This window comes from Leucoraja erinacea, chromosome 19 (assembly GCF_028641065.1).
Source record: "Leucoraja erinacea ecotype New England chromosome 19, Leri_hhj_1, whole genome shotgun sequence".
Taxonomy (NCBI): domain Eukaryota; kingdom Metazoa; phylum Chordata; class Chondrichthyes; order Rajiformes; family Rajidae; genus Leucoraja; species Leucoraja erinaceus.
In genome coordinates this window covers 27,364,133-27,391,471 of record NC_073395.1, presented here as the reverse complement: position 1 = coordinate 27,391,471, position 27,339 = coordinate 27,364,133, and the positions used below count along the sequence as shown (strand labels likewise).

Sequence of the window (27,339 nt, the reverse complement as noted above, 5' to 3'; positions counted from 1 at the left end):
CTATACAGGGACACATGACAATAAACTCACTTGAACTTGAAGGATAATACTATCAGATTCCACAACAGCTTCCTCCCTGCTGTTATCATTCTCTTGAACAGAGCACTATTTTGTTGTGGATGAATTCACGATCTTCCAATCTACTTCGCTGCAGCACTTGCACATTTTTTAATCTGCACTTTCTTTGCAGCTGTAACACTAAATTCTGAACTCAGTTTATTTTCTCTTTTGCGCTACCTGATGTACTCGTGTATGGTAATATTTTTCTGGATAGCAGAATGATTTTTTTCACTGTATTCAGTACATGTGACAATAATATACCAATACCAAATAAAGAGCGAGTCATTTAAAGAAGTTTAATGCAATCAAACCAAGTAAAAATTGTTTTTTGAAAGGAAAATCATGTTTGACAAATTTGTTAGTGTTCTTTGAGAATGTAGCATGCATTTGTGTGCACAAAATGTAAAAGTAGCAACAAGTTGTTAGGAAGGCAAATGGCATTTTGGCCTTTATTGTTGGTTTTGCAGTTTTGAAGAGAGAGGTATGAACATAAACATAGAATAGTACAGCACAACACAGGCCATTCGGCCCACAATGTCTGTATCGAACATGATACCATCTCTTATCTACGTGCACATAATCCATATCCCTCCATCCTTCCATTCCTTGCACATCTGTATGTCTATCCAAAAGTCTCTCAAATTCCACTGTTCTATATGCGTGGGATCCTTCAGACTGATTGTGGTAGTGGGGGGTGGGGTGGGGTGGGGGGGGGGGGAGGCAAGCTGTAAGAGAGGTAGGAACAGGTAAAATGCCTGGCTAGTAATACTGGATACAGATGAGGGAAAATTTTGATGGACAAATGCTAGACAAAGACCAGAGAAGGAAAGATAAAGAAGAGTTGCAAATTATGAAGTCCGTGGGGGAAGGGAGAGAAAGGTGCATCCAGATGAGGCGCATGGAGGGGGGGGGGGGGTGCTACATCAGGTGCTACATCTCCTATGGAAAGTACCTAGGGTGGTTTGGGTGAGAAGGGATGTGTTAACCCAGGAGTTGTAGAGGGAGTGGTCTCTGCAGATGGAAAATGGTGCGGATGGGAAGATATCACTGGTGGTTGGATCATAATACTTGGAAAAATAGCTACATAACCCATTGAAATAGACCAAAGGGCTTATCTCTGTGCTCTATTGCTCTCTGGATCTGTGACTATGACAAAGCCTTCTGCCAGCTTTGAGATCAACCATTCTAAGAAGGCCTGTGTCACCCGAAACTGTCAAGCAGTACCTTTTTCCTTTCTAATTGCTTGTTGTATCTGCATGCTAACTTTTAACAGTTTGTGTATAGGGAGCGCTCTGATTAACACCATTTTACAATTTCACATTTTTCCTCTTTATATTCCATGTGCTATGTCCTTTTCCATTTATCTAGCCTGTGTGCATTCATTCGAAGCCTCTATATATCCCGTTCACAATTTACACTGCCACTCAACTTTGCCGCATCAGCACATTTGAATGTATAGTATTACACGTTCAAATTATTTATAGATTTAGGCAGCTGGAGGCCCAGCACCAATCCATGAGGCCCTCCACTAATTGTAATCTTCCAACCTGAAAATAAGACGTTTATTCCAGTACTGTTTTTGTCTGTTAACCAATTTTAAGCATACTAGTGTATTCCCTCAAATCCCATGTGGTTTAATTTTATTTAATAGCCTCCAACGCTATTACATTGATGCAGGTCTGGAGTTACTTGCAGCATAAGGAAAGCAAACTTTCTTCCCAAAAGGAGATAGTTTGTAAAATGATTTAGTAGTTTTCAAAGCTAGCATTATTAATGTTCGCATTTTCTAAATTTAACTTGAATTTAAATGTCCAAGTTGGAATAGTGGGATTCAAACTTGTTAATTTATTTTAAATTTGTTTATGCTTCATGTGGTTTGCTGTCTGAGCCAGCATTTATGTTGATCCTAAATTGCTTCTCAACTGAGTGGCAAGCTGAGTCATTTCAGAGAGCTGTGAAGGGTTAATCTCATTGCTGGTTTTGGAGTTGCACATTAAGTAGACTGCTCAAGGACAAGCAATTTTCTTCTCTGAAGGACATAAGTGAACTAGATGGGTTTTTGCAACAATTTTATAGTTTCAGGGTTATCATTACTGAGATTAGTTTAAAAAAAATATTACTTCCATGTAATTTGTTCAGCTGCCTGGGTGGAATTCAAAATCATAAATCCAGATCAGTAGTCCAACACTCAGGATTATTAATCTTGTAATTTCATCACTATAAAACCATACTTGTTAAGTTATAGATGAAAAGGTTTTAAAACCATTTTCAAAATAAGGAAAGCTGTAACATTAAAAAAAAATGATGATGCACCTTTAATTGATGAGCTAGAAGAGTAACTGCCCCTCCTTTTGCAATGATGACTACTTACACTGTTAATAACACATCCCCATAAGCTTGCGAAATATCTATAAATAACAATTATTTAGAATGCAGACCTGCAAAGCTTTATATACCTGCAAAGTCTTCAACTGCTGCTGTAGAAACTAGCCGTTGCAAAAGAAGCTAAGTATTGAAATTATGAAAATTGAAAAAATATGTAAAGGGTTTATGCTTCATTGAAACTAATGACTCAGCCCAGCGGTTGTGCTTTCATACAACAAAATCCTGGGTGAATAAAGAGAGCATTGCAAGGAAAGCTCCGTGATTAATACTGTGACTGCCACAAATGCCTCTGCCCGATTCAGCCATAAGCACAGACACAGCAGACGAGAGAAGGAAGCTTTGTAAAGACCTGGGCATGAATCCAGATGCCAGAAAATGCAGGAATTTGAACATGAAAGGTAAGAGAGTGTGACATCAACCAAATGATTTAAAATTCAAATAAACATGTAGTATTTTAAATTGAGTGAATCCATAATATGATGGATGTTTGAGTTAATGTAAGTAGGCCTTAATATAATTACTAGCACAGGCTGTAGTGTGTCCAATAGGCCTTTGCCATATTCTATAGTATGTACTGTTTGTAATGAATACCAGGCCTGTACATATACTATTACATTTTGTGTGAAATTAAAATAGACATCACTGAGCCTTACTTTGGAATGAAACTAGAGTACCAAATTGTTTTCAAAGATAATAGATTCCATATCGTCCAAATCTTGATTGGAATAATCACTTAAATGTTGCAACTGGTCAGGTGCAAAATAATTTGATAAATTAGACATAACAATGGAAAAACAATTTATTGAATTCAGAATTTATAGGCTTCATTCACGAGAATACTGCAACTGGTTCACTGTCCACTTGACAAGGTTAAGTAAAGTATTTTGTTAAAGATTGCATTATTGCACATTCCAGTTGTTGCTTGCAATGATAATTATTTAGATGTTCTTTACAATATGTAACATAATTCTTTCACTGGGTGATGTTTGGCTGCCCTTTGTGGCCATTCAATCAACAAAGGGGCTCACTTTGCATCTTGCTTGTGCTATGTACAATTTGCCTTTTTGAAAAAGATCTAACATTAAGCCAATGTTTGGATTTGTCAAAGCTAAGGAAGAAACAAAACTCAATGGGGGTCAAATAGAACAGTTGGAATGTGTATTTAGATTTTGTTTGACGGTTCTGGTTATCTCAATATGAGGTGGTAAGATGATTAGGGCAGCAGACTGCTAATCTTTTGCACTTTTCAAGCGTTGGTTCAAAATCTACCTTTCTTGATTATAGTAATTTTCTATTGTGGATCAGTTGGAAACACTAGTTCCTCAGTAAAAAATGTGTGGGTTTACCATGTCCCACCAGTACCTTGAGGACAAGTATCTAAGACGACACTCCACTTTTGGAGTAAAAGAAAATAAAAATATGTAAATGGTGCAAATCTGAAATATGCAACAATGTTTTAATGATGCTGTTTCTGGATGGGATGTTGATCTGTGTACTTTCAAATTTTTCAGCTTTCTAGCAGATAAAATTTGTTATTTATTTTCAATTGTTAACAACATTTCATTCATCATAACAATAATCATAATTCAATAAACGCTTTGCAATTGAAATGTATCATATAAACAAAACAGACACAAACTGCTGGAGTAATCAGAGGGTCAGGAAGCATTTCTGGAGAACATGGAAAGGTGACATTTCATGTTCATTTCTTCTGACAATCACTGTGAAGAAGGATCCCAACCTGAAATGTCACCTGTTCATGTTCTCCAGAGATGCTGCTTGACCCGCTGAGTTACTTCATGCCTTTTATGCCTTTTTTTGTGAAGCAGCATCGGCAGTTCCTTGTGTTTAAAACATAGAACAGTACAGCACAGGAATAGACTTTGGGCCAGAATGTCAAGAGTGAAGAGTGTTTAATTGTCTTATGCATTGATACGGAACAATGAAATTCTTACTTGCAGCAGCTTAACCGACTTGCAAACACAGTACTCATAGGCACCATATATGAAAAAAAAGTTCAGGACATTAAAAACACCAATGCAATGGAAAAAAAGCCTGAAGTCCTTCGTGTCCCAAGACAGTTCATAATTTAGTTAATGCTTTGTACTGTTCAAGAGCATGTTTTGAAGAAGTTGTTCTTGAACCTGGATTGCCTATGCTGACCAAAGTGCCCCAACTATACTAGTCCCACCTGCATTGTCTTTGGCCCATATCCCTCTAAACCTTTCCTAACCCTGTACATGGCTAAATGTTGTTATAACTTCTGCCTCAAACATCACTTTCAGCAGCACATTCCATATACCCACCTGTGTGAAAAAATTGCCCCTCAAATTCCTACTAAATCTTTATCCTCTCACCTTAAACCTATAACCTCTGGTTCTTGATTCCCCTATTCTGGATAAATGACACAGTGAATCTACCTCCTCACATTCCCATACACATCAAAAAATCACCTTTCGCTCTCTTGCGCTCCAAATAATTCATTCCTAACCTGCTCAAGTCATGGCAACATCCTTGTAAATCTTCTCTGCGAGGTCATGATTTTTAGATTCCTGTACCTTTTTCCTGATAGTAAGAGTGAAATTAGAGTTTGGCTAAAGTGGGGTGGTGTGAGTCTTTGATAATGCAGCTGCCTTCCTGTGATAGCGTATCCTATAGATCCATTTGATGGTACGAAGGTCTGTACCGTTATAGACTGGGCAGTGCCCATTGCTTTTTGAAATCTCCTTCATTCCTAGGTGTTTGAGTTGCCAAACCAGTCAAAAGTCAAGAGTCAATTTAATTGTCATTTGGACCCCTAGAGGTCCAAACGAAATGCCGTTTCTGCAGCCATACATTACACACAAATAGACCCAGACACAACATAATTACATTTTACATAAACACCCATCACATAGCTGCCCATCTCTCCACTGCACTTTTGTCAGAGTCAAAGTCAAAGCCCCCGGCTGGCGATGGCGATTGTCCCGCGGCCATTGAAGCCACACCGGGTGGTGCGAGGTCGCACACCGGGTCTTGGTGTTGGAGCCCCCGGCGTGTGCTCGCAAAGTCCCGCGGCCGTTCCAGCCGCGCGGGGCAATGGTGTCAGGCCCCGCTCCAGGAGCTCTTCGACCCCGCAACTCGGGCAGGAGAATTCGCCGTTGCAGGAGCCCGAAAAAGCGGTATCCCTCCAGGGATATGCGGGCTCCCGGCGCCGCTTAGACCCGCAGCAGCAGCCTCCGTCAGCAGCAGCCTCCGACTCAGCAGCAGCAGCAGCAGCAGCAATAGCAGCAGCAGCAGCAACCGCTCCTCAACCGCTCCAACCGCTCCGGACTCGGCCAGCCCTTCGATATACCCGCTCCGCGTTGCGGCCTCAACGACAACGGAAACCCGAAACTAGAAAAAGGTCGGTCCCCAGGCAGGGAGAGAGATTAAGTGCCAGTTTCCTCTGCCTTCTAAGAAAGTAGAGGCATTGTTGGGCTTTCTTTATGATCATCTCAATGTGTTGAGCCTAGGACAGATTTTCAGAGATATGCACACCTAGGAACTTGAAATTGAAATTATTGACTGTACAGCTAACCCATTGATGAAACCAGGTTCAGGGATCCTCAGTTTTCCTCTTCGAAAGTAAACATAAGCTCCTTGGTCTTGCTGCTGATGAGAGCTAGGTTGTTGTGTTGGCACCCTTCAATGAGATTATAATTTCTCTCCTGTGCTCCAACTCATCATTATGCATAATTTATCTAACAACAGTGGTGTTATCGGTGAATTCAAGTTGGTGCTGAATCAGTATCTGGCTACACAGTATGGGTGTAGAGTGAGTAGAGCAGGAAAACTGAGCACAAAGTCCTAGGTGCTCCTGTGCTGATGGTTATGGAGGAGTTAGTGTTGTTGCCAATTCATAATGATTGTGGACTGTTGATGAGGAAGCTGAGGATGCAGATGCACAGGGATGCACAGAGACCCAGTTTTCTGAGCTTGTTAACAAGTTTGGAGGAGATGATGGGGTTGAATGCCAAGCAGTAGTCAATGAACAACATGATGTATAGGTGTAAGAAGGAACTGCAGATGCTGGTTTACACCGAAGGTAGACACAAAATGCTGGAGTAATCATTGGGTCAGGCAGCATGTTGTTGAGTGTGAGGATCAGTTCTGCTTGGCAGCGGAAAGTTTTAGTAGAGGGAAATTGGCTGTTTCTGCAGTCAAGGAAGAAGCAGAGGGCCTTCCGGGTGGGTGTGGGAAGAGTTGAAGGAGATGTTTTTGAGCGTGAAGACCAGCTCTGCTACGTGGATGAATGTGATCATAGAGGGAAATTGGCTTGTTCTATGGTCGAGGAAGAAATGGAGGGCTTTAAGGCCTTCCTGGTGATGTGGGAGGAGTCAAAGGAGTTGTTGTTGAGTGTGAGTACCAGCTCCACTAGAGTGCCTGACCCGCTGAGTTACTCCAGCATTTTGTGTCTATCTTCAGCGTGATGTATGTATTCTTATTGTCCAAGTGATCCAGAGCAGAGTGGAGATCCAGCAAGATTGCATCCCCTGTTCATCTATTGTAGCGGTAGGCATATTGTAGTGGGCCCAGGTTCTTGCTGAGGTAGGAGTTGATATGCCCCACAACCAACCTCTCAAAACGCTTCATCATCAAGGACTTTTGTGCCAACGATTGGTTGTTGTTGTTGGATGTCACCTTACTCTTCTTGAGCATGGTATTATTGATGCTCTTTTGAAACGGGTGGAACATTTGGAAGATCAACTTTGGTCACTTTGGAGGACAATACTGTGTGCCTTTTAAGTGTAAGCAGCTACATTGGCTTTTTGGATTAGAAATTGGATTGTGCTTTTCTTATTTTTTTACAAGTGTAAAATAAATGATGAAGAGTGCAACATTGGAAATGCAGCATGTCTAACATGCTCAGTCTGTACCTGAGATGGGGGAATTACTATCTTGGTCAATGGTTAGCTAAATATGACAGAAGCAGTTTCTACTTCTGTTAAGTAGCATTATAATATTTGATGGATATTTTTAATGATTGATCATTTCAATTGCTGTTATGATCAATGCTGAATGATCAATATCTAATGACATTATAACTTTCATTGGTATTTCTGATTGCAAACTATTTAGTGGTATTTTTCTGTGAAGGACAATAGACAATAGGTGCAGGAGTAGGCCCTTCGACCCTTTGAGCCAGCACCGCTATTCAATGTGATCGTGGCTGATCATCCCCAAACAGTACCCCGTTCCTGCCTTCTCCTCATATCCCCTGACTCCTTTTTTAAGAGCCATCTCTAGCTCTCTCTTGAAAGCATCCTGAGAACCTGCTTCCACTGCCCTCTGAGGCAGAGAATTCCAAAGACTCACCACTCTCTGTGAGAAAAAGTGTTTCATTGTCTCCGTTCTAAATGGCTTATTCATTATTCTTAATCTGTGACCCCTGGTTCTGGCCTCCCCCAACATCAGGAATATGCTTCCTGCCTTTAGCGTGTCCAAGCCCTTAACAATCTTGTATGTTTCAATGAGAATCCCTCTCATCCTTATAAACTCCAGAGTGTACAAGCCTAGCTGCTCCATTCTCTCAGCATATGACAGTCCCGCCATCCCGGGAATTAACCTTGTAAACCTACGCTGCACTCCCTCAATAGCAAGAATGTCCTTCCTCAAATTAGGGGACCAAAACTGCGCACAATACTCCAGGTGTGGTCTCACTAGGGCTCTGTACAACTGCAGAAGGATTTATTTGCTCCTATATTCGATTCCTCTTGTTATAAAGGCCAACATGCCATTCGCTTTCTTCACTGCCTGCTGTACCTGCATGGTTCAATAGAAACATAGAATCATAAAAAATAGGTGCAGGACTAGGCCATTCGGCCCTTTGAGCCTGCACCGCCATTCAATATGATCATGGCTGATCATCCAACTCAGTATCCCATACCTGCCTTTTCTCCATACCCCCTGATCCCTTTAGCCACAAGGGCCACATCTAACTCCCTCTTAAATATAGTTATCATAGACTGATGGACAAGGACCCCCAGATCCTGTTGTACTTCCCGTTTTCCCAACTTGACGCCATTTAGATAGTAATCTGCCTTCCAGTTTTTGCTACCAAAGTGGATAACACGGTCTAATTATCTGATCCTCAAGTGGGGGAGTAAGTACCAATTTCAATATGAATGGTTTTTGAGGAGCATGTTAAAAATAATTATAAAAATACAATAATTGCATATCCGAATGAGGTAGAGATGAGAGTAACCATACATGGCAGCATCTCTGGGAATGAGTGTGAAAGAGGTGATTGATTCTCGAGTCGGATAGCAGTGAGGAATATGTTGTTCTTATGTCTGGACATTCGAGCTTTCAAGCTCCTGCATCTTCTGTCTTTCAGTAGCATATCTGTGAATGTTCAAGTGAATCTTTGTGGATGTGTTGCCTAAGAAAATAAATATATTGATGCGCTTTCTTGATAATCACATTAGTGTAGGTTGACCAGGTTGCTGGTGATATCAGATGTGCTGCAGAAAGTATTCTGAATTATGCAAGCCCACACCCCAGTCTTTCTTGCTTCTGGCTGTAACATTATATTCTGTGAATCAACGGGTTGTGGAGAAAGTGGTTTCTGCAGAACGCAGAAAGGGGTGGGGATGGGATGTTGTGACGAGTGGCGAATTTATGTTGGGGGTGGTGGAAATGTTGGCAAATGACGTGTTGGATCTGGAGGCTGGTAGGGTGAAAGGTGAGGACCAGGGGAACTCTATCCTTGTTCCATCTGCGGGTTGGGGGAGCGAGAGCAGAACAACGGGACACAGAGGAGACGCGGGTGAAGGATCCATCTATGACAGCAGGGGAGAAACCACCTTTACTGAAGAGAGGATATTTTGATATCCTAGAATGGAAAGGCTCATCTTGGGAGCAGGTGCGGCAGAGTTTGAGACCAACTCCAAGATAGATAAGGGAAATGAGTGCATGGGTACACCACTGTCTTCCAAATCTTGCATACATCATATTTATCACTTCCTTTAGTCTAAATCTTGAAACTCCTCCTCAACAGCACTGTCGGAGCACCTTCTCTGGGTCACCACCACCTACTGAGGATGGTTAGGAGATATCAAGTCTGAAATCAGTCTGAAGAAGGGTCTCGTCACCCATTCCTTCTCTCCAGAGATGCTGCCCGTCCCACTGAGTTACTTCAACATTTTGTGTCTACCTGGGGGATATCAATCAAAGATCCTATAGCGATCTTTGATATCAATATTGTGCGGGAAGTTAAAACTAGAATTAAGCCCTCTGGTGGTGAGTGGTGTATATGCAATCATTCAATTTCCCATCATTAGCTGTTGTCTTAACAGAAGAAAACATATCAGGCTGGACTTTACTGTTAAAACTAATTATAGCTAATAATTATTGGCATTAAGTTTACTTTTAAAAGTAAAGCATTTCATTCATTTAATATAAATGAGAATTTAAAAAGATGCAGACTTTAAAATATTTTTTAACCTAGAACATACAACAGTACAGCACAAGAACAGGCCCTTTGGCCCACAATATCTGCTGAACATGATCCATGACCATCACTTATCTATCTGCACATAACCCACATTCCTCTATTCCCTGCATATTCAAATGACTACCTAAAGTATTTTAAATGCTACTAACATATCTGCTTCAACATCTAGCCCCGGCAGCATGTTCCAGGAACTCACCACCCTCGGCGTTAAAATCTTGCCCTACACATCTCTTTTAAACTTTGACCCTTTCACATCAAGCTATGCCCTCTAGTTTTGATGTTTGCACCCTGGGAGAAAGATATTGACTGTCTACCCCACCTGCCTCTCGGTTTATATACTTCTATCGGGTCTCACCGCAACTTCTGACGTTCCAAAGAAAACAATTTAAGCCTGTTCAATCTCTCCCTGTAGCTAATGCCCCTTAATCCAGGCATGATTCTGATAAACCTCTGCACCTTTACCAAAGCCTCAACATCCTCTCTGTAATGTGACTGTACACATTTCCTTTTATTTGACTATCTCCTTATTATGATTTCTCTCTCACTTCAGTCCAGTGTTTCTTTAGCATTAAAACAATTATTCTCTAATTCATTCGACATTATATTCCGATCCCTTCATTTATCCTCTTTCTCAGTCATCACCTCTATAAGATCTCTCTTGATCTTAGAGAGGCGTATAAAATCATGAGGTGCAGAGATGGTGGGAATCCAGTCGTTTCCCCAGAGTTGGGAAAACAAGAACTAAAGGGCATAGATTTAAGGTGAGATGGGAAAGGAACCTATATGGATTGAGCTTCTAGGAGAAGTGGTTGAGGCAGGTACAATCTAACATTTAGAAGACAATTGGACAGGTACATGTATAGGAAAGGTTTAGCAGGATGTGGGTCAAACACATATAAATGGGACTAGCATAGATGGGCATCTTGGTTAGCATGCACAAGTTAGGATAAAGGACCTGTTTCCATGCTGTATAACTCTATGACCTTGACAACATAGTTTGTTTCCCAATCCTTAGATCTAAATGGTTCAGGAGCAGAAGATTTTAGATCACATGAGAATAGTGATGTATTACCAGATACAGTGCAATACTACATGTTGCATGACTAGACTATGAAAGACCTGAGCACATGTTCAAATTCCACCAATTTATTGGCCCACGGCTAGAGAATAAAACGAAAAAAGCAGACCTAATGCAATGTAGAGAACAAAGTGCAGCCAAGGACTGAAGTTACAATGGAGCTTTATTGATACATTGTGTGATTCAATGCAATTTCAATGAATTGTAAGTGGAAGCTGGATGGAGGTCAGGGACTCCAGGGTCAACTGTTTTGAAGAACAGAAATCTTAAAACCTAATCTACTTTAAAAATGCTTCAGTTGTATTCCACTTTTTTTCTACAGCATGCAGCATTTGTGATGTGGATCAGATATGTCTGTGAGAGACATTGTAATTTGTGGGCAACAACAAATTCCACCTATTATCATCAACTAGCACATCATATCAATGAATAGACTTTAGAAACTGTTAACTTTTCTGTTGCTTTTTCTTTTTCCCTTTGTGTCCATGTAATTCTGAATCGGTTTCTGATATGAAAATGTCAGTTAATATTTTTGATTATACGTAACTTATTTATTTTCTTTACTTATGTTGAAGCCCAACAGGCGTTTTCATTTCCAGGATTCCTGAACTTTCTGGTATTTGTATTTTTTTCTATGATTGCAAATACAGTTTCAGCCTTTAGGTATTTTGTTTTTTAAATGTGGAAGTATGCAACATAAGCAGCAAAGTGAGAATGTGGGATTAAAACAAAAATGAGAGACTATTGTGTACTTTTTATATTTATATTTTATAAATATTTTATAAATATTCTTGCTGACTGTTCAGGTTTGCTTCTATAGCTGTATATGGGTTGAATGTACAACTACCCCTCATCTCTGGAGGGGAATCATCTTATCTATGTTGCTGACTACCAACCTATTTTTTTTTCTCAATATGTGCTGGGATTGTAAAATTCCCGACCACAACTCATCAGATGTGATTGGCTGAAACCATCTTCCTGCCCACAGATTACGTTTTAGAAAACTGTAGATTAAAAGCACTAAATGTGTGAGACTGTCCAGTCTCACATCAAGAATCAAATATCATCCTAACTTGAAACATTCACTCAATTCTCTTTCCACAGGCCTGACCTTCTGTATAGGTCAAACATTTTCTATTTTCACTATAGATTTCCAATATCTGCAGTAATTTGCTTTTGCACTGTGGCATTTTGCTACTTTGATGGACCAGAATTCCAAGTACAAAATCAAGTAACTCTCAGCATAAATACCATGTCTAAAAACCTTTATAGAGGCAAGGAGGAAATGAGCTGTGAGATGTCACTGCTATTGGCATATTTATGCCTCAATCTTGGATTTGTTCTTCCTTTGATTTATTTGCTCTCACAGTTAAATTGCAAAAGTCAAGTTAATCTTGCTGTATCTGAATCATTAACCTGGCCATCCTGAGGGCCAGCTCACGTGGCCTAACATATTACAAGGGAATGTTGAAGTCGAATGTTTGAAGTACGGTTATTTCCAGTTTGCTGTCAGGCTTCAACCCCACCCCTCCTAACTCTGAATCTAATGGGGTCCTGCAGATGAAAGTTCAGTCCAATAGAATTTAATCTTCTTGCAAAGAAAAATCTTCAGTCTAGGATAAATGCAAGTAAAGCGTAAAAAAATATTTTTGGCATCACAAAATAATTCAGTTGATTTTTCAAATCAACGAGGTGTTCATATTGAAACCAAGATGACACCATGTAATAATCTAAGTGTGAATAAGGATGTACAGGCACCTCATCTTTTATGTATTTGATTTATGCACTTTTGAAATAACCCGCTTGTTCATTTAATACCAAAGCTTGATTTTTGAAATAATGTACTTAAATCTACTGCTGAGTGCAGTTGCATATATGTTTATTTTATGTGTTTTTTTAAATTATGAGCTGCTTTTCAAGCACGTAACCACTGCGTAAAACGAGAGGTGTCTTAGTGAGAAAAGTTTGTAAAGTGATTTAATATTAACCGCAAAGATTAACCCTCAGTACATTAAATCATTGTGACATTAGACTATAACTATTTCAAGCTATTTCTAACCAGATGTATTAAAACATGTATTTTTATGTTCATGGATCATTGATATTGTTTAAAAGCAATTTCTTTAAAATTAAATATCTAATGTTAATGGTTCTATTATTAGTTTTAGTTTCAGATGTGAAAACTCACCAGGCAGGCAGTTTCACAACACTATGCTATACATAAGTGTTATAAATCATCATTTTAAAATAATGAATCTTGATCTTAAAAGACCACAAAACCCATTGGATAATGTTTAAAAAATGGAAGCCAGCTGTCAACTCTTCACTAAAATAGCTGGTAGCTACACTTCGTAGAATCGTATTATCTAAATGTGAAAGGCTGCAAAGCTGTAAGATGCGGAGGGATCTGGATGTACTCATACATGATTTGCAGGTAGAGGTAGTAATTATTAATGCCGATGAATTAATATTATGGGTTATTCCAAGCAAAATTGAATAGAAAAGAGGGGAAGTTATCAAAGACATTGGTGAGGTCCTATCTGGAGTACAGTACTGTTTTGATTATTTAACAAAGGAGTAGTTCAATGATGGCTTGCTGGATAAATAAAGACACAAAGTGCTGGAGTAACTCAAGGTGGAGCGTCTAGGACCAGAAGCCGTAGCATTAAAATAAAAGGACTTGCCTTTAGAGGAGGAATGTCTTTAGTCAGAGGGTGTTGATTCTGTGGAATTCATTGCCACAGAAGGCTGTGGAGCCCAAGTCAATGGATATTTGTAAGGCAGAGATTGACATATTCTTAATTAGTATGGGTGTCCGAGGTTATGGGGAGAAGGCAGGGGAATTGGGTTGAGAGGGAAAGATAGATTCGCTGTGATTGAATGGTGTAGACTTGATGGGCTTAATGGCCTAATTCTGCTCCTACAACTTATGAACCTATGAACTCAGTGGGTCCGGGAACATCCCTGGAGAACATTGAAAGGTGATATTAGACACAAAATGCTGGAGTGATTCAGCGGGTCAGGCAGTAAAGGTATGGGAAGGTACAGAACAAAGTAGAGCCTGCATCGATAATCCCAAACGTGGTGGGGTTATGAATCTGTGGAATTCATGGCGTATCTGTGGATGTCATTGCCACAAAGGGCTGTGGATGCCATCTTTTGGTATTTTTTAAAGCTGAGATTGATAGGTTCTTTATTAGTAAGGGTGTCAAGGTAACTGGGAGAATGCAGGAGAATGGGGTTGAGCGGGAAAGATAGCTCAGTCATGATTGGATGGTGGAATAGTCTCACCGGGCCAAAGGGCCTCATTCTGCTCCTATGATTTATTAATTTATGAATGTCACCTATACATGTTCTCCAGAGATGCTGCTTGACCGGCTGAGTTACTCCAGCACTTTGTGTCTTTTTTGTAAACCAGCATCTGCAGTTCATTGTACTTCCATGCTGGGAAAATATTTAGGTTGCCTTATGAGAAAAGGTTGGACAGTTTATGCTTGGATCTGCTGGGATTTGGAAGAGTGAGATCGAACAAGATTCACTCCTGAGGTGATTTGAAGAGTCCATGCATAAAAAGAATGGCATGGCAACTAAGATGGAGATATGGCAAAAAAACGTATCTCAAAATTTCTTGAGTCTTTGCAACTCTTTTCCTCAAAGGGTCATGGGAGCAAAGTGATATGTAAGGAGATGAATGATAACCATGGGCTGTTGGGAATAGGGGGTTGAGGTTACAGTTAAATCAGCTGGAATTTTGTAAAATGGCAGAGCAAACTTGAAGGTACCAAATGGGCTATCTCCATAATTTGTTATGTTCATGTGTAACAAGTGTAACTCTACAAGCGTGTTAAAGGTTGACAGGGGATTCTATCTAAACCAAAACAAGTTACTACATTGAATGGTCATTGACCCAAAATGTTAACTTTGTTCCTTTTCCCACTGATGGTGTCTGACCTGTTGTGAGCTCACTTCATTTTCTGTCTCTTCCCCCCCCCCAGTATAACATGACAAATCGATCAAGAGGTATAAAACTGACTGGCTGGCAAAACTGGCTTACATAGTTAATTTGAGGTTTGAGAAGTCAAGAACTCAAAGACAATTATTCTCTGACTATGAGCTGTCATAAACTAACCTGGCCCTGGGAAATAATTTTCTCATTGCTGTATCTAATTAGGCTTGACGTTTCAGCATTCACTGTTTTACAGATTTCCAGCAATAGCAGATTTAAAAAAAATTGTGGGTTGTGCAATGTATTTCATTCCGAAATTCATTAGTCATGTTCTCGTTACTGAGCAAGATCAACTAAGGCACAAATAGTTAGAAGTAAGGACCATTTATTGACTGTGCTGTCTGTGCTAGCATTTGACAAATGACAAATATTTATGTTGTATAGCCCGCACACATATTGCACCTCTTGTAGCAGAATCCAAAATTGCGTTGATGATGTGGCTGATGTAGTTGAGAGGAAGATAGATCTGGGGCTGATACATATAATCACCTCAGATTTATGTGTAAGTCTCAACCTTGTGTTGGTTGTTAGCTGTTAGTCTTCCTGGATGTTGAGAGTGTTGTTCTTTCATATCCCTTTTCCAGACACAAAATGACCATATCTTAATAGATTGTAGTTGCTGGAAAATGGAGCAACAAACAATCTGCCCGAGGAACTCGGCTGGTTGAGCAATATGTGTGGGTGAACAAGAACAGCCAGTGTTTCGACCCAAAATGTTGACCATTCCTTTCCACCCACAGATGTTGCTTGACCCACTGAGTTCCTCCAGTAGATTATTTGTATCTCTTTACAGTTTATACTATATATTGGAATAAACGGTATATTTATCCCACCAAACACAATTTTTTTTGTAGAGGTATGAGAAAAACTGAATTCATACAACAAATATTGAATTCATTCTGCTTAGAAACATAAATCATTTCAAACCATTTTTTGTTCACTCTCAATACTTAATTATGATACGCTAATGAATCTGCACACCTATATCTTGAGAAAGGTATTGGGTAGCTAATCATGAATAGCTTGAGCATTTTAATACATTTCTAAATAAAACACATTGTACATATATGGAAATAAAAATAAATTGTTAGAACATCTAGATTGTAAGTACAGAAGATAATATAAGGTAGTATAAATAATACAATATTTTGACTGAGGCATTTCCATGTGTGTAGGATATCAGGAATGAATAACATACTGAAATAACATGTACACTGTCAGGAGCTTTTACTGGATTAGGATACATTTTTGTTCCCTTTTCCCATATCAAGGGCAATTAAGTTAAGTTTAGCAACTGCTTCACATGAGAAATAAATCAGTACACACCAGGAACTGAAATAAAAGCAGAAAATGTTGGAAATACCTCATTAGGTAAAATCACATAAATGGAGAGACGGAACTCTAATAAGTATTTAAGTTTGACATAGTTAAGAGTGCAAATAATAGAAGCAGGAGGAGATCATCGTCCTTTTTAAACCTGCTCCACCAACGAATAATATCATGGCTGATCCTCCAGCAGAAGTATAGTTACTGTTCTTGCCCTCACTCCCATGTGATCCAAAAATCCCTCAATCCCAGTTTAGAAAGTAATCAAAGCTTGAACTTTCACAGCTCTCTGAAGTAAAGAATTTCAAAGATTGACAATACACAAAGAAATGAAATTTCTGCACCTCTTCTCTTAAATTGCCAACCCCATTTCCAAAGACTGTGCCATGGCCTTTTATCCTGAGACTAACTCATAAACTTCTCACAGAAAGAGAATATCTTTCATGAGTCCAAAAATTCAATCAAGTACCTTTCAACATTATGTGATTGAAAGTTGACCTAAATCAGAGAGAAGACCATTTTGGGGTCATTTCACATTGCACCAAAATATCAATTGGATGTTTTCTAGTAAAAGACACATTTATATGCGAGAAACAACTTCTTTGTCAGTTTGCAATGGCTGACATAATTTAGGAGCATTGCAGGGAACATAGATCATTGTCCTAAGTGCAACCATCATTGGGTAGCCTGCACAATTAGTATTTAATAATGCAGTGCTAGGAATTGGACCCCTTCTTTTGATTTAACTCCATTATCTCACCGTAAACCGAACCTCCACTTCCGCACAATACATCTCCCACAAGTCCCAGGCATCAAACCTCCTGATCCTCTAATGCCTCAGTGATCCTTAGTCCTCAAACCCCCAATCCATTGATGAACTGATCCTTCAATGCCCCACCAGCCTTGCAGAACTATCACACTTAACAAGGCCTCGTGATTATTAAGAGCCATGCGGCCACAAAGGATTAATGAGGATGTGGGTTAGTGTGCCATCAAAGTGAGGGGATTAAGGAGGAGACAGTAAGGCAGGCACCAGGTCTGGGGCTGATCAACTTATTGTTTGTAGGTGTTGAGATTTTTCAGAGACATGTGTTCAGGGACTGCAAAGATCCACATCATTCAAGCAAGCTATAAAGAATACATTGTCAGCTTACTCAAGACAAGAAATGTACACTAGAAATGATTCATTTCTAAAATCACTGCTGTCTGCGATACTTAAAAAAATAACCTGATTAATATGTAAATGGAGGCTTAAATGCAAAATTCATGAGATGAAATTGTACATTTCCTCATTGGGTATTGCCTGGAACCAATGTGCCTGAATTGCATCACAGCAAGATAGATCCTTTTTTAAGAAGTTCCGGTTTTGTAAGCATCAGTGATTGTCTCCCACTTCACCTCCTAAATTGAGCATTATTCCAGTTTCCTCCATCCCTTCATAACACTTCAGATCTCACTCTAAAAATGAACTGTCCATTGAACTTCTGGTTTCGCTTTATCTTCCTTTGAGTATAAATTAAAATTGACTCTTGACTCTTGACTCTTGACTCTTGCATCACAGCAAGATAGATCCTTTTTTAAGAAGTTCTGGTTTTGTAAGTATCAGTGATTGAGCAGGGAGGTTCTACTGCAGTTGTACAGGGTCTTGGTGAGACCACACCTGGAGTATTGCGTACAGTTTTGGTCTCCTAATCTGAGGAAAGACATTTTTGCCATAGAGGAAGTACAGAGAAGGTTCACCAGACTGATTCCTGGGATGGCGGGACTTTCACATGAAGAAAGACTGGATAGACTCGGCTTGTACTTGCTAGAATTTAGAAGATTGAGGGGGGATCTTATAGAAACTTACAAAATTCTTAAGGGGTTGGACAGGTTAGATGCAGGCAGATTGTTCCCGATGTTGGGGAAGTCCAGAACAAGGGGTCACAGTTTAAGGATAAGGGGGAAGTCTTCTAGGACCGAGATGAGAAAAACATCTTTCACACAGGGAGTGGTGAATCTGTGGAATTCTCTGCCACAGAAGGTAGTTGAGGCCAGTTCATTGGCTATATTTAAGAGGGAGTTAGATGTGGCCCTTGTAAAAGGGGATCAGGGGGTATGGAGAGAAGGCAGGTACAGGATACTGAGGTGGATGATCAGCCATGATCATATTGAATGGCGGTGCAGGCTCGAAAGGCCAAATGGCCTACTGCACCTATTTTCTGTTTCCATGTTTCCTATATCTTCTTTCACCTTCACCATTCTGCCCCTGGGTATCTAGTCTCCTCCACTTAACTGTAATTCTGTGACTCCTTTGCCTCCTTCCCAGTGTTCTGATGTCCAATACTCCCAATCCTTCCACCCATTCTTGATTTTCTGATGACCAGAATCACCCCTCAGGCTTCACTGACCTTCTCATTGTAGACAATAGACAATAGGTGCAGGAGTAGGCCATCCGGCCCTTGGAGCCAGCACCGCCATTCAATGTGATCATGGCTGAACATCCCCAATCAGTACCCCGTTCCTGCCTTCTCCCCATATCCCCTGACTCCGCTATCTTTAAGAGCCCTATCTACCTCTCTCTTCAAAGAATCCAGAGAACCAACCTCCACCGCCTTCTGAGGCAGATAATTCCACAGACTCACAACTCTCTGTGAGAAAAAGTGTTTCCTCGTCTCCGTTCTAAATGGTTTACCCCTTATTTTTAAAGTGTGGCCCCTGGTTCTGGACTCCCCCAACATCGGGAACATGTTTCCTGCCCCTAGCGTGTCCAAACCGTTATTAATATTATATGTTTCAATAAGATACCCTCTCATCCTTCTAAACTCCAAAGTATACAAGCCCAGCCGCTCCATTGTCTCAGCATATGGTAGTCCCGCCATCCCGGGTATTAACCTTGTAAACCTACGCTGCACTCCCTCAATAGCAAGAATGTCCTTCCTCAAATTAGGGGACCAAAACTGCATACAATACTCCAGCTGTGGTCTCACTAGGGCCCTATACAACTGCAGAAGGACCTCTTTGCTCCTACTTCCCCTTATCCCAACTTTACACCATTTAGATCTGCCTTCCTGTTTTTGCTATCAAAGTGGATAACCTCACATTGCTCCACATTAAACTGCATCTGCCATGCATCTGCCCACTCACCCAACCTGTCCAAGTCACCCTGCATTCTCATAGCATCCTCCTCACAGTTCACACTGCCACCCATCTTTGTGTCATCTGCAAATTTGCTAATGTTACTTTGAATCCCTTCATCTAAATCATTGATGTATATTGTAAATAGCTGCGGTCCCAGCACGGAGCCTTGCGGTACCCCACTAGTCACTGCCTGCCATTATGAAAGGGATCCGTTAATCCCTACTCTTGTTTCCTGTCTGCCAACCAGTTTTCTATCCATGTCAGCACTCTACCCCCAATACCATGTGCCCTAATTTTGCCCACTAATTTCCTATGTGGGACCTTATCAAATGTTTTCTGAAGCTTTTATTATCCTCCTTTATATTCTTGGCTAGCTTACCAGTTCATACCTCATCTTTTCTCCCCATATTGCTTTTTTAGTTATCTTCTGTTGCTCTTTAATTGTGTTCCTTTTCCCTCAGTACTATAATATCCTGCTGGTAAATTCCTTCAGTACTATAATACTATAATACTATAATATCTTCCATCATTGGTGATTATGGGGGTAAGGCCTACTAACTGATTTATGTAGTGCTCGAGGTTTGTGGATGGAATGCAAGCGATACTTTAAATATGATTCATCTTTTAACAATAGGCTCCCATTCAAGCCACCCACACAATGTTTCTTCAATACATTTTTTCACAAATTGGTGAATTTCAAGCCCAATGTAATGTCATTACATTGTAATGAGATCACAATAATCCTTATTAATTACAAAACATATAACAAAAAATTATGAACATAAAAATTATAACATTCTGCTAATTAGAGAAGTAATATAATTATGAATACTGAATTATTTTATTTTGTCTTCTCCTCTAATGGAGTCCCCAGTACCTAATTGGCAGTACCTAATCAATTCTTCCTTGATTAGCCTCTTTGCCTTGTAGTTCCATGCTATATTTTGCTAAAAGAAAATCGCATCCAGGGCTCCAAATCTCTCCCTTGTTTGGTCGACTACTAGTAAAAAAAACTCTGATAATATGGTTATGTAACTCTTCAGAAATCCGAATGTCATGGCATCTGATGAGCCAGGTGATGTTTGCCACATTCCCCATCTCTGACCATGACCCCAGTTCCTGCTCCCGAGCACTCGGCCTGATTCTAGTTTCTGTAACCTCATCCGTTTATTGGAGCCTCCATTGCTGCATTTTTTTGAATCTCACTTTGTTTTGTTGGCCACGCTCTACTGGTTCTATTTCCCTTGGTTTCATTAAAGTTACCAGGGCCTCCTATCCAGTGCTCCCCTTAAAATTACTTGGTTAATTGGAAAAAAATATTATTATATTATGTAACATATTAATACAATAATTGGAAGGTTTGTTAGTCCAGCAGCATCAAAATGCCAGATTACTGTAAGATTTCTTTCACGGGAGCCAGCCGATAAGGAATTTAAATTCCTCGGTGCATATTTAAAAGTTTATTTCCTCCCATCCAAGTCCAGGTTTGTGGAAGACAATAGTCTGGATTTACAGGCTGTATTGCTGGCAAAGTTGTGGCATTTTGGTTCAAATATAGAAATCCTAAACTTACCCGTGATATTCCACATGGTGCTCAGCAGTGGGGGTGGATTTTGTTAAGATTCCTCAACATTTATGACTGGAAATGTGTTATTGGATGATGTGCCAAGTTAGACCTAAGATTCCATTGATTTCCATGGAAATGTTTTTTTTTTAAATTAAATGTTTAATGTTTAAGAAGGAACTGCAGATGCTGGAAAAATCGAAGGTAGACAGAAATGCTGGAGAAACTCAGCGGGTGAGGCAGCATCTATGGAGCGAAGGAATAGGTGACGTTTCGGATCGAGACCCTTCTTCAGACTGATGGCAGGCCATCAGCTATATTCACACTTTATTTATGTAGCGGTGGTGCAGAGATTTAGCAGCTCGTTTTGGAGTAGTCTGAGACTGAGTCAAATTTGCTGGTAAAACTTCGACTTATTAATTACTTTAAATTTGTTTTCTATTCTGATTTGAAATAGTTTTCAAAGCTTGCATTCATTTGAGGGTAAAAAGCAATGCAATTATTTAAACCTCATTCTATTGCTAATAAACCCTGCTTAGCAGCTTTCTATTCAGAGACGCATAGTTTGTGAAACTCCCTGCTGCCCATGCCGCAAGCAACAAGTAAAGTATTGCCAACTGAAATTTAAAAAACACTTTCACATGCCAGTTCCCTGATGGAACAGAATAAATAGTTCTAAAAATACAGCATCATAAAAAATGGGACCCTCCAGCCTTGAAGCCGCAGAGTCAAGTCAAGTGACTGTGAGTGTGACTGTTTAGCAGCCTCACCGCCTTACTTTTAGCAGCCTCGTTTTTGAGATCATGCTTCTAATATGAGTCTGCAATAGCATGAGGACAATACTGGAAACGCCACTTAAAACTGGAAAAGATTGGCAGTAAATAGATAAATCTAGACAGTGGAGATAAAGCTTAACATATCACTTGGTCATTTCACTGTGTGTGTGTGTGTGCGCGCAATTTTAAACATAAAATAACCATTTACTGTGAATACCCAGACATTTGCTGAGACAGATAATTTGTTGAGCATGATCTGCTGTGTCATTTGTCTCGCATGCCATTTAAATAAGTGCCTGATTTAAAAAAAACCAGCAGCATTGTTGTGCTGCCTGTTATTTGAGCTACGTGGAACATAGAGAATCAGCTGGTGTAGGCCTTCATTGATATGGAAATAACTGGAATTTCCCACCCAGCAGAAATATTCCACAGTAATGCCCAGCAATTGGTTGCTCAAACTTCCTGTAAGAATTGTGTTTCTGTTCTTGAATGTTTTGCATGTGGATTTTAAACCAGTCTCGTTTGCACCTGCTGCCATTTACACAACAATTGTACAGAACACGCAATTCATTGTAAGCTGTTGTTTATCCACACTGAGACAATTGCTAAACCAAATGCAACTCCTCAAAACACTATGATGTGGATATCTAAAAAAATATTGTTCAATAAGAAATCTAAATTTGGTTGTGATGCAGCTTCACTAACAGCTTAGAAGGTAAATATTCATTAAGTAATTGTAGTTTCATAATTAACTGATCAAATCATTAATTATTCTTTCTTTTTCATACAGAGGTGAAGTTGAAGGGGCGGCCTGCATGTATGAGGATGGTTAAAGCATTTCGTTACTATTTTCAACATCCATGGAGTCGGCTGATCGTGGCTTACTTGGTGACTTTCTTCAATTTCCTCATTTTTGCTGAAGATCCTATTTCTCACAGTCAGGCTCCAGCCAATGTAATCGTTGTTGGGAATTGCTTTTCCTTCGTGGCAAATAAATACCCTGGAGGAGGATGGAACTTCCTAAAAGTCCTGCTATGGTTGCTGGCTATTGTTACTGGCCTCTTTGCAGGAAAATTCCTCTTCCATCAGCTCATGTTTGGTAAGTTAAAGCCAAACCTTCCTGAAACCTGTATGGTTGTTATGGAAACCACATTGGGGCCTGTCATATGTGAGAAATATGTTTTTAAAAGGCATCTGCTAGAAATCAGAAATAAAAATAGGAAAGGTGGGAAATGCTCAGCAGGTCGGGCAGCAATAGTGAAAGAGAAACAGAATGAACATTGAGGTTGAAGTTCCTTTGTCACCATGAGAAAAGCGAGAAAACAAGTTAGTTTTACATTGCAGGGAGGGGGGAAGGAATGGATGGGTCAAGGTACAATATCTGACAGGATGACACCAATGTTGCCTTGGGGATAAGCTGCTTAAAAAGTTGTAATTTGTAAATATATGATGCCTCATTTGTGGATTTTTATTTTGCTTGAGCTTTTTAAAAGGCACTGGTAATCTAAAACCATGTCTTCTGGTTCAGTCTACAGAATTAAAACTCTTGCTCAAATTTTAAATTATTACATTTTTGAGCAGTTCAGGTTGCTAGAAAAATATTCTTAATTTTGTGACTGAAAATACACTATAAATTTTAAGGGTTCAGATCTATCTTAAAATGTGAGTTGAATTTAGTTATTTATTTGCAATGTAAATATTTGTATTCTAATTAAATTTATGCCACATTCATTTCATTAATATGGCGGTAGATGCTGTTAATTTTACTTAAATCATTTAAAATTGCTCCATTTAAAATAGGTGTGCTCTCAACTCTTGTCCATTGAAAAGAAACTGTTTTTCTTAAAGGTGTATGGAAGCTATACAGAAAGTTGTATTACCTAATGTTTGGAGTGATAGCTTTAAACATAGTCTAACTTTAGAGGTTTTGTGTTTATTCTACTACATTTCCAAGAAGGCCAGCATGTGAACACATTAGTTTGATGTCAACAAGCAGTATATATTTATTATTTTATTTTGTGACCCTTTAAGGAAATCAGCAGTCTTGTTGCTTTTACCTGTAGATCCTTTTCATTATTGATACATGCACTGGGAAAGGGTTTGTTACTGGCTTTAATTATAAATCAGTTCATGTGGTTTCTGGGCAGAGGAAATTGGAGATACAAGCACATTACCAGGTGCAGATATGAAATATTTATTTTGAAGCATGTAATTAGGACAATATACAGTGTTTACTGTGTGAATGAATGGAGATGTTCATTTACTACAAAGCTGACTTCTCAACAGTGTGTAGTTTTGAGGCAGTACATCTATGTTTTTTAGAAAGGTGTTCTATAAGAAATGGAATTTAGAGGACCATGCAGATTAAACGGGCAAAATTTATTCTTGAAAGCAGGGCTGGGATTTTTTTCTTTGGAGCATAGCGCAATTCTGATGGGTCTCTTGCTTATTCAAAATCTGTGTCATCCCAATTCCTGTTTCATAGGATGGAAGTCAAGTTCAGCACAAGTGTTTTTTCTTTCTTCATACATTAATCTCATGGGTTTTACAGTTCACTCTGGTAACTGGAAATGGGTGCCATATTCAATACTGGTGTGTCTGGCTTCAATGTGATGTGTATAATTGAAATACATTAGCACTCAATTTACTTTACTAGTTCTCATTCTGTAATATTGCATTAGGTTAATCGTTAAGTCTATGATCATTTGCAGCTAGTTTGCAACTGCTAACCTAACTAAACTAAGTAGTAGGTCAAAAAACTCTCCAATTTCTCAGATATGAGTGTCCACATTGCTGAGTTAGATACATTGCAAAATAATCACTGAGTAATTCATTATTTTTAGTAGAAAATTGAGTTTAAATTTACAGAAATCAACTATTATTTGGAGTATTGTGTGCATTTTTGGCCACACGGTTTCAGGAAGGTTATGGAAACTTTGGGAAAAGTGTCAAGGAGGTTTACCTGAATAATGTCTGGATTAGAGGGTATTGAGTCTTGAGACTTGAAAGGCGCCCATAACTAAAATGTATTATTATTATTATTATTATTGGCTACAGGGGGAGGTTGGACAGACTTGAATTGTTTTCTCGGGAAGGTTGGAATTTGTAGGGAGACTTGAAAAAAGTATATAGAATTATGAGAAGCATAGATAAAGTAGACAATCAGAATCTATTTCCTAGGATGAAATTATCAAATCCTAGGAGACATAGCTTTAAGGTGAGAGGGGAAATGTTTTAACAATAAGGGTGGTGAGTTCTTGGAACAGATTGCTGGAGGTTGTGGAAGCAGATACAATAGTGACATTTAAGAGACTTTATAGGCATATGGATATGATGGCAATGTAGGCATTATTTGCAGTCAAATAGATTCAGATTCAGATTCAATTTTAATTGTCATTGTCAGTGTACAGTACAGAGACAACGAAATGCATTTAGCATCTCCCCGGAAGAGCGACATAGCAAACGATTTGAATAAAAAATAAATAATAAGTGTCCGGGGGGGGGGGGCTGATTGGCAGTCACCGAGGTACGTTGTTTAGTAGAGTGACAGCCGCCGGAAAGAAGCTGTTCCTCGACCTGCTGGTTCGGCAACGGGGAGACCTGTAGCGCCTCCCGGATGGTAGGAGGGTAAACAGTCCATGGTTGGGGTGAGAGCAGTCCTTGGCGATGCTGAGCGCCCTCCGCAGACAGCGCTTGCTTTGGACAGACTCAATGGAGGGGAGCGTGGAACCGGTGATGCGTTGGGCAATTTTCACCACCCTCTGCAGTGCCTTCCGGTCGGAGACAGAGCAGTTGCCATACCATACTGTGATGCAGTTGGTAAGGATGCTCTCGATGGTGCAGCGGTAGAAGTTCACCAGGATCTGAGGAGACAGATGGACCTTCTTCAGTCTCCTCAGGAAGAAGAGACGCTGATGAGCCTTCTTGATCAGAGTAGAGGTATTGTGGGTCCAAGAGAGGTCATCGGAGATGTTGACTCCCAGGAACCTGAAGCTAGAAACACGTTCCACCTCCGTCCCGTTAATGTGGATGGGGGTGTGCGTGCCGCCTCTGGATTTCCTGAAGTCTACAATGAGCTCCTTGGTCTTCTTGGAGTTAAGGGCCAGGTTGTTGTCAGCGCACCATGCTGCTAAGTGCTGGACCTCCTCCCTGTAGGCCAGCTCATCGTTGTTGCTGATGAGGCCAATCACCGTTGTATCATCTGCATACTTGATGATGGTGTTAGTACCATGTACAGGTGTGCAGTCATAGGTGAAGAGGGAGTAGAGGAGGGGGCTCAGCACACAGCCCTGAGGAACAAATATGCATCATGTTTGGCACAGACTGGACTACACTTCTTCCCACCTGGCTTCCTGTAAGGACTCCATCACCTACTCCCAATTACTCTGTCTACGCCGCATCTGCACCCAGGATGAGGTGTTCCACACCAGGGCATCGGAAATACCCTCTTCTACCATAGATGAGGCTCTCACCAGGGTCTCTTCTATTCCCCGTGACTCTACTCTCACTCCCCATCCCCCCCACTCGTAAGAAGGGCAGTGTCCCCCGTGTCCTCACCTTCCACCCTACCAGCCGTCACGTACAGCAAATAATCCTCCGCCATTTTTGCCACCTCCAATGTGCCCCACCACTTACCACATCTTCCCATCTCCTCCCCTGTCTGCATTCCGCAGAGACCGCTCCCTCTGTAACTCTCTGGTCAATTCGTCCCTTCCCACCCCCTCTCCGGGCACTTTCCCTTGCAACCGCAAGAAATGCTACACTTGTCGCTTTACCTCCCCCCCTTGACTCCATTTAAGGACCCAAGCAGTCTTTCCAGGTGCGGCAGAGGTTTACCTGCACCTCCTCCAACCTCATCTATTGCATCCGCTGCTCTAGATGTCAGTTGCTCTACATCGGTGAGATCAAGCGTAGGCTTGGCGATCACTTCGCTGAACACCTCTGCTTGGTTCGCAATAACCAACCTGATCTCGCGGTGGCTCAGCACTTCACCTCCCCCTCCCATTTCGAATCTGACCGTTCTGTCCTCGGCCTCCTCCATGGCCAGAGTGAGAACCACTGTAAATTGGAGGAGCAGCACCTCATATTTCGCTTGGGCAGTTTGTACCCCAGCGGTATGAACATTGACTTCTCTAATTTTAGGTAGTCTTTATTTTCTCCTCCTCTTCTCAGCTCTCCCTCAGCCCACTGGCTTCTCCTCTTCCTTTCTTCTTCCCGCACCCTCCCCCCCTCACATCCGTCTGACGAAGGGTTTTGTTTCGAAACGTTGCCTATTTCCTTTGCTCCATTGATACTGCCTCACCCGCTGAGTTTCTCCAGCATTTTTGTCTATGTTTCATTTTCCAGCATCTGCAGTTCTTTCTTAAACATTATGTTTGGCGCAGCCATTTTGGGCCGGAAGGCCTGTTCTGGTACTGTATTGTTTGTTTTATGTTCTATTATCTGTTGCTTATTTGCTTTAATCTCATTTTGTGCCTGTAACCTGAGATTTACAAGGATACCTGGCCTTAAAGTTGTGTACCAGCCAATAATGTGAACTTTCATGTA

The 27,339-nt window shown here is 40.4% G+C and overlaps 1 protein-coding gene across 2 annotated transcripts in view; it reads left to right on the top strand.

Annotated features, from left to right (window-relative positions):
* The first annotated feature begins 2,448 nt into the window (after positions 1–2,448).
* The window catches only part of tmem117 (transmembrane protein 117), a 269,354-nt gene continuing 244,463 nt past the window's right edge, over positions 2,449–27,339 (top strand). The window contains exons 1-2 of one of the 2 annotated variants that reach the window (XM_055650707.1): positions 2,449–2,843; positions 22,583–22,891. In XM_055650707.1, the coding sequence (XP_055506682.1) occupies positions 2,729–2,843; positions 22,583–22,891 (424 nt within the window). In that variant the 5' untranslated portion in view covers positions 2,449–2,728. Of the gene's footprint in view, positions 2,844–22,269; positions 22,508–22,582; positions 22,892–27,339 lie in introns of those variants that run through there. The other variant, XM_055650708.1, reaches the window with a different exon arrangement.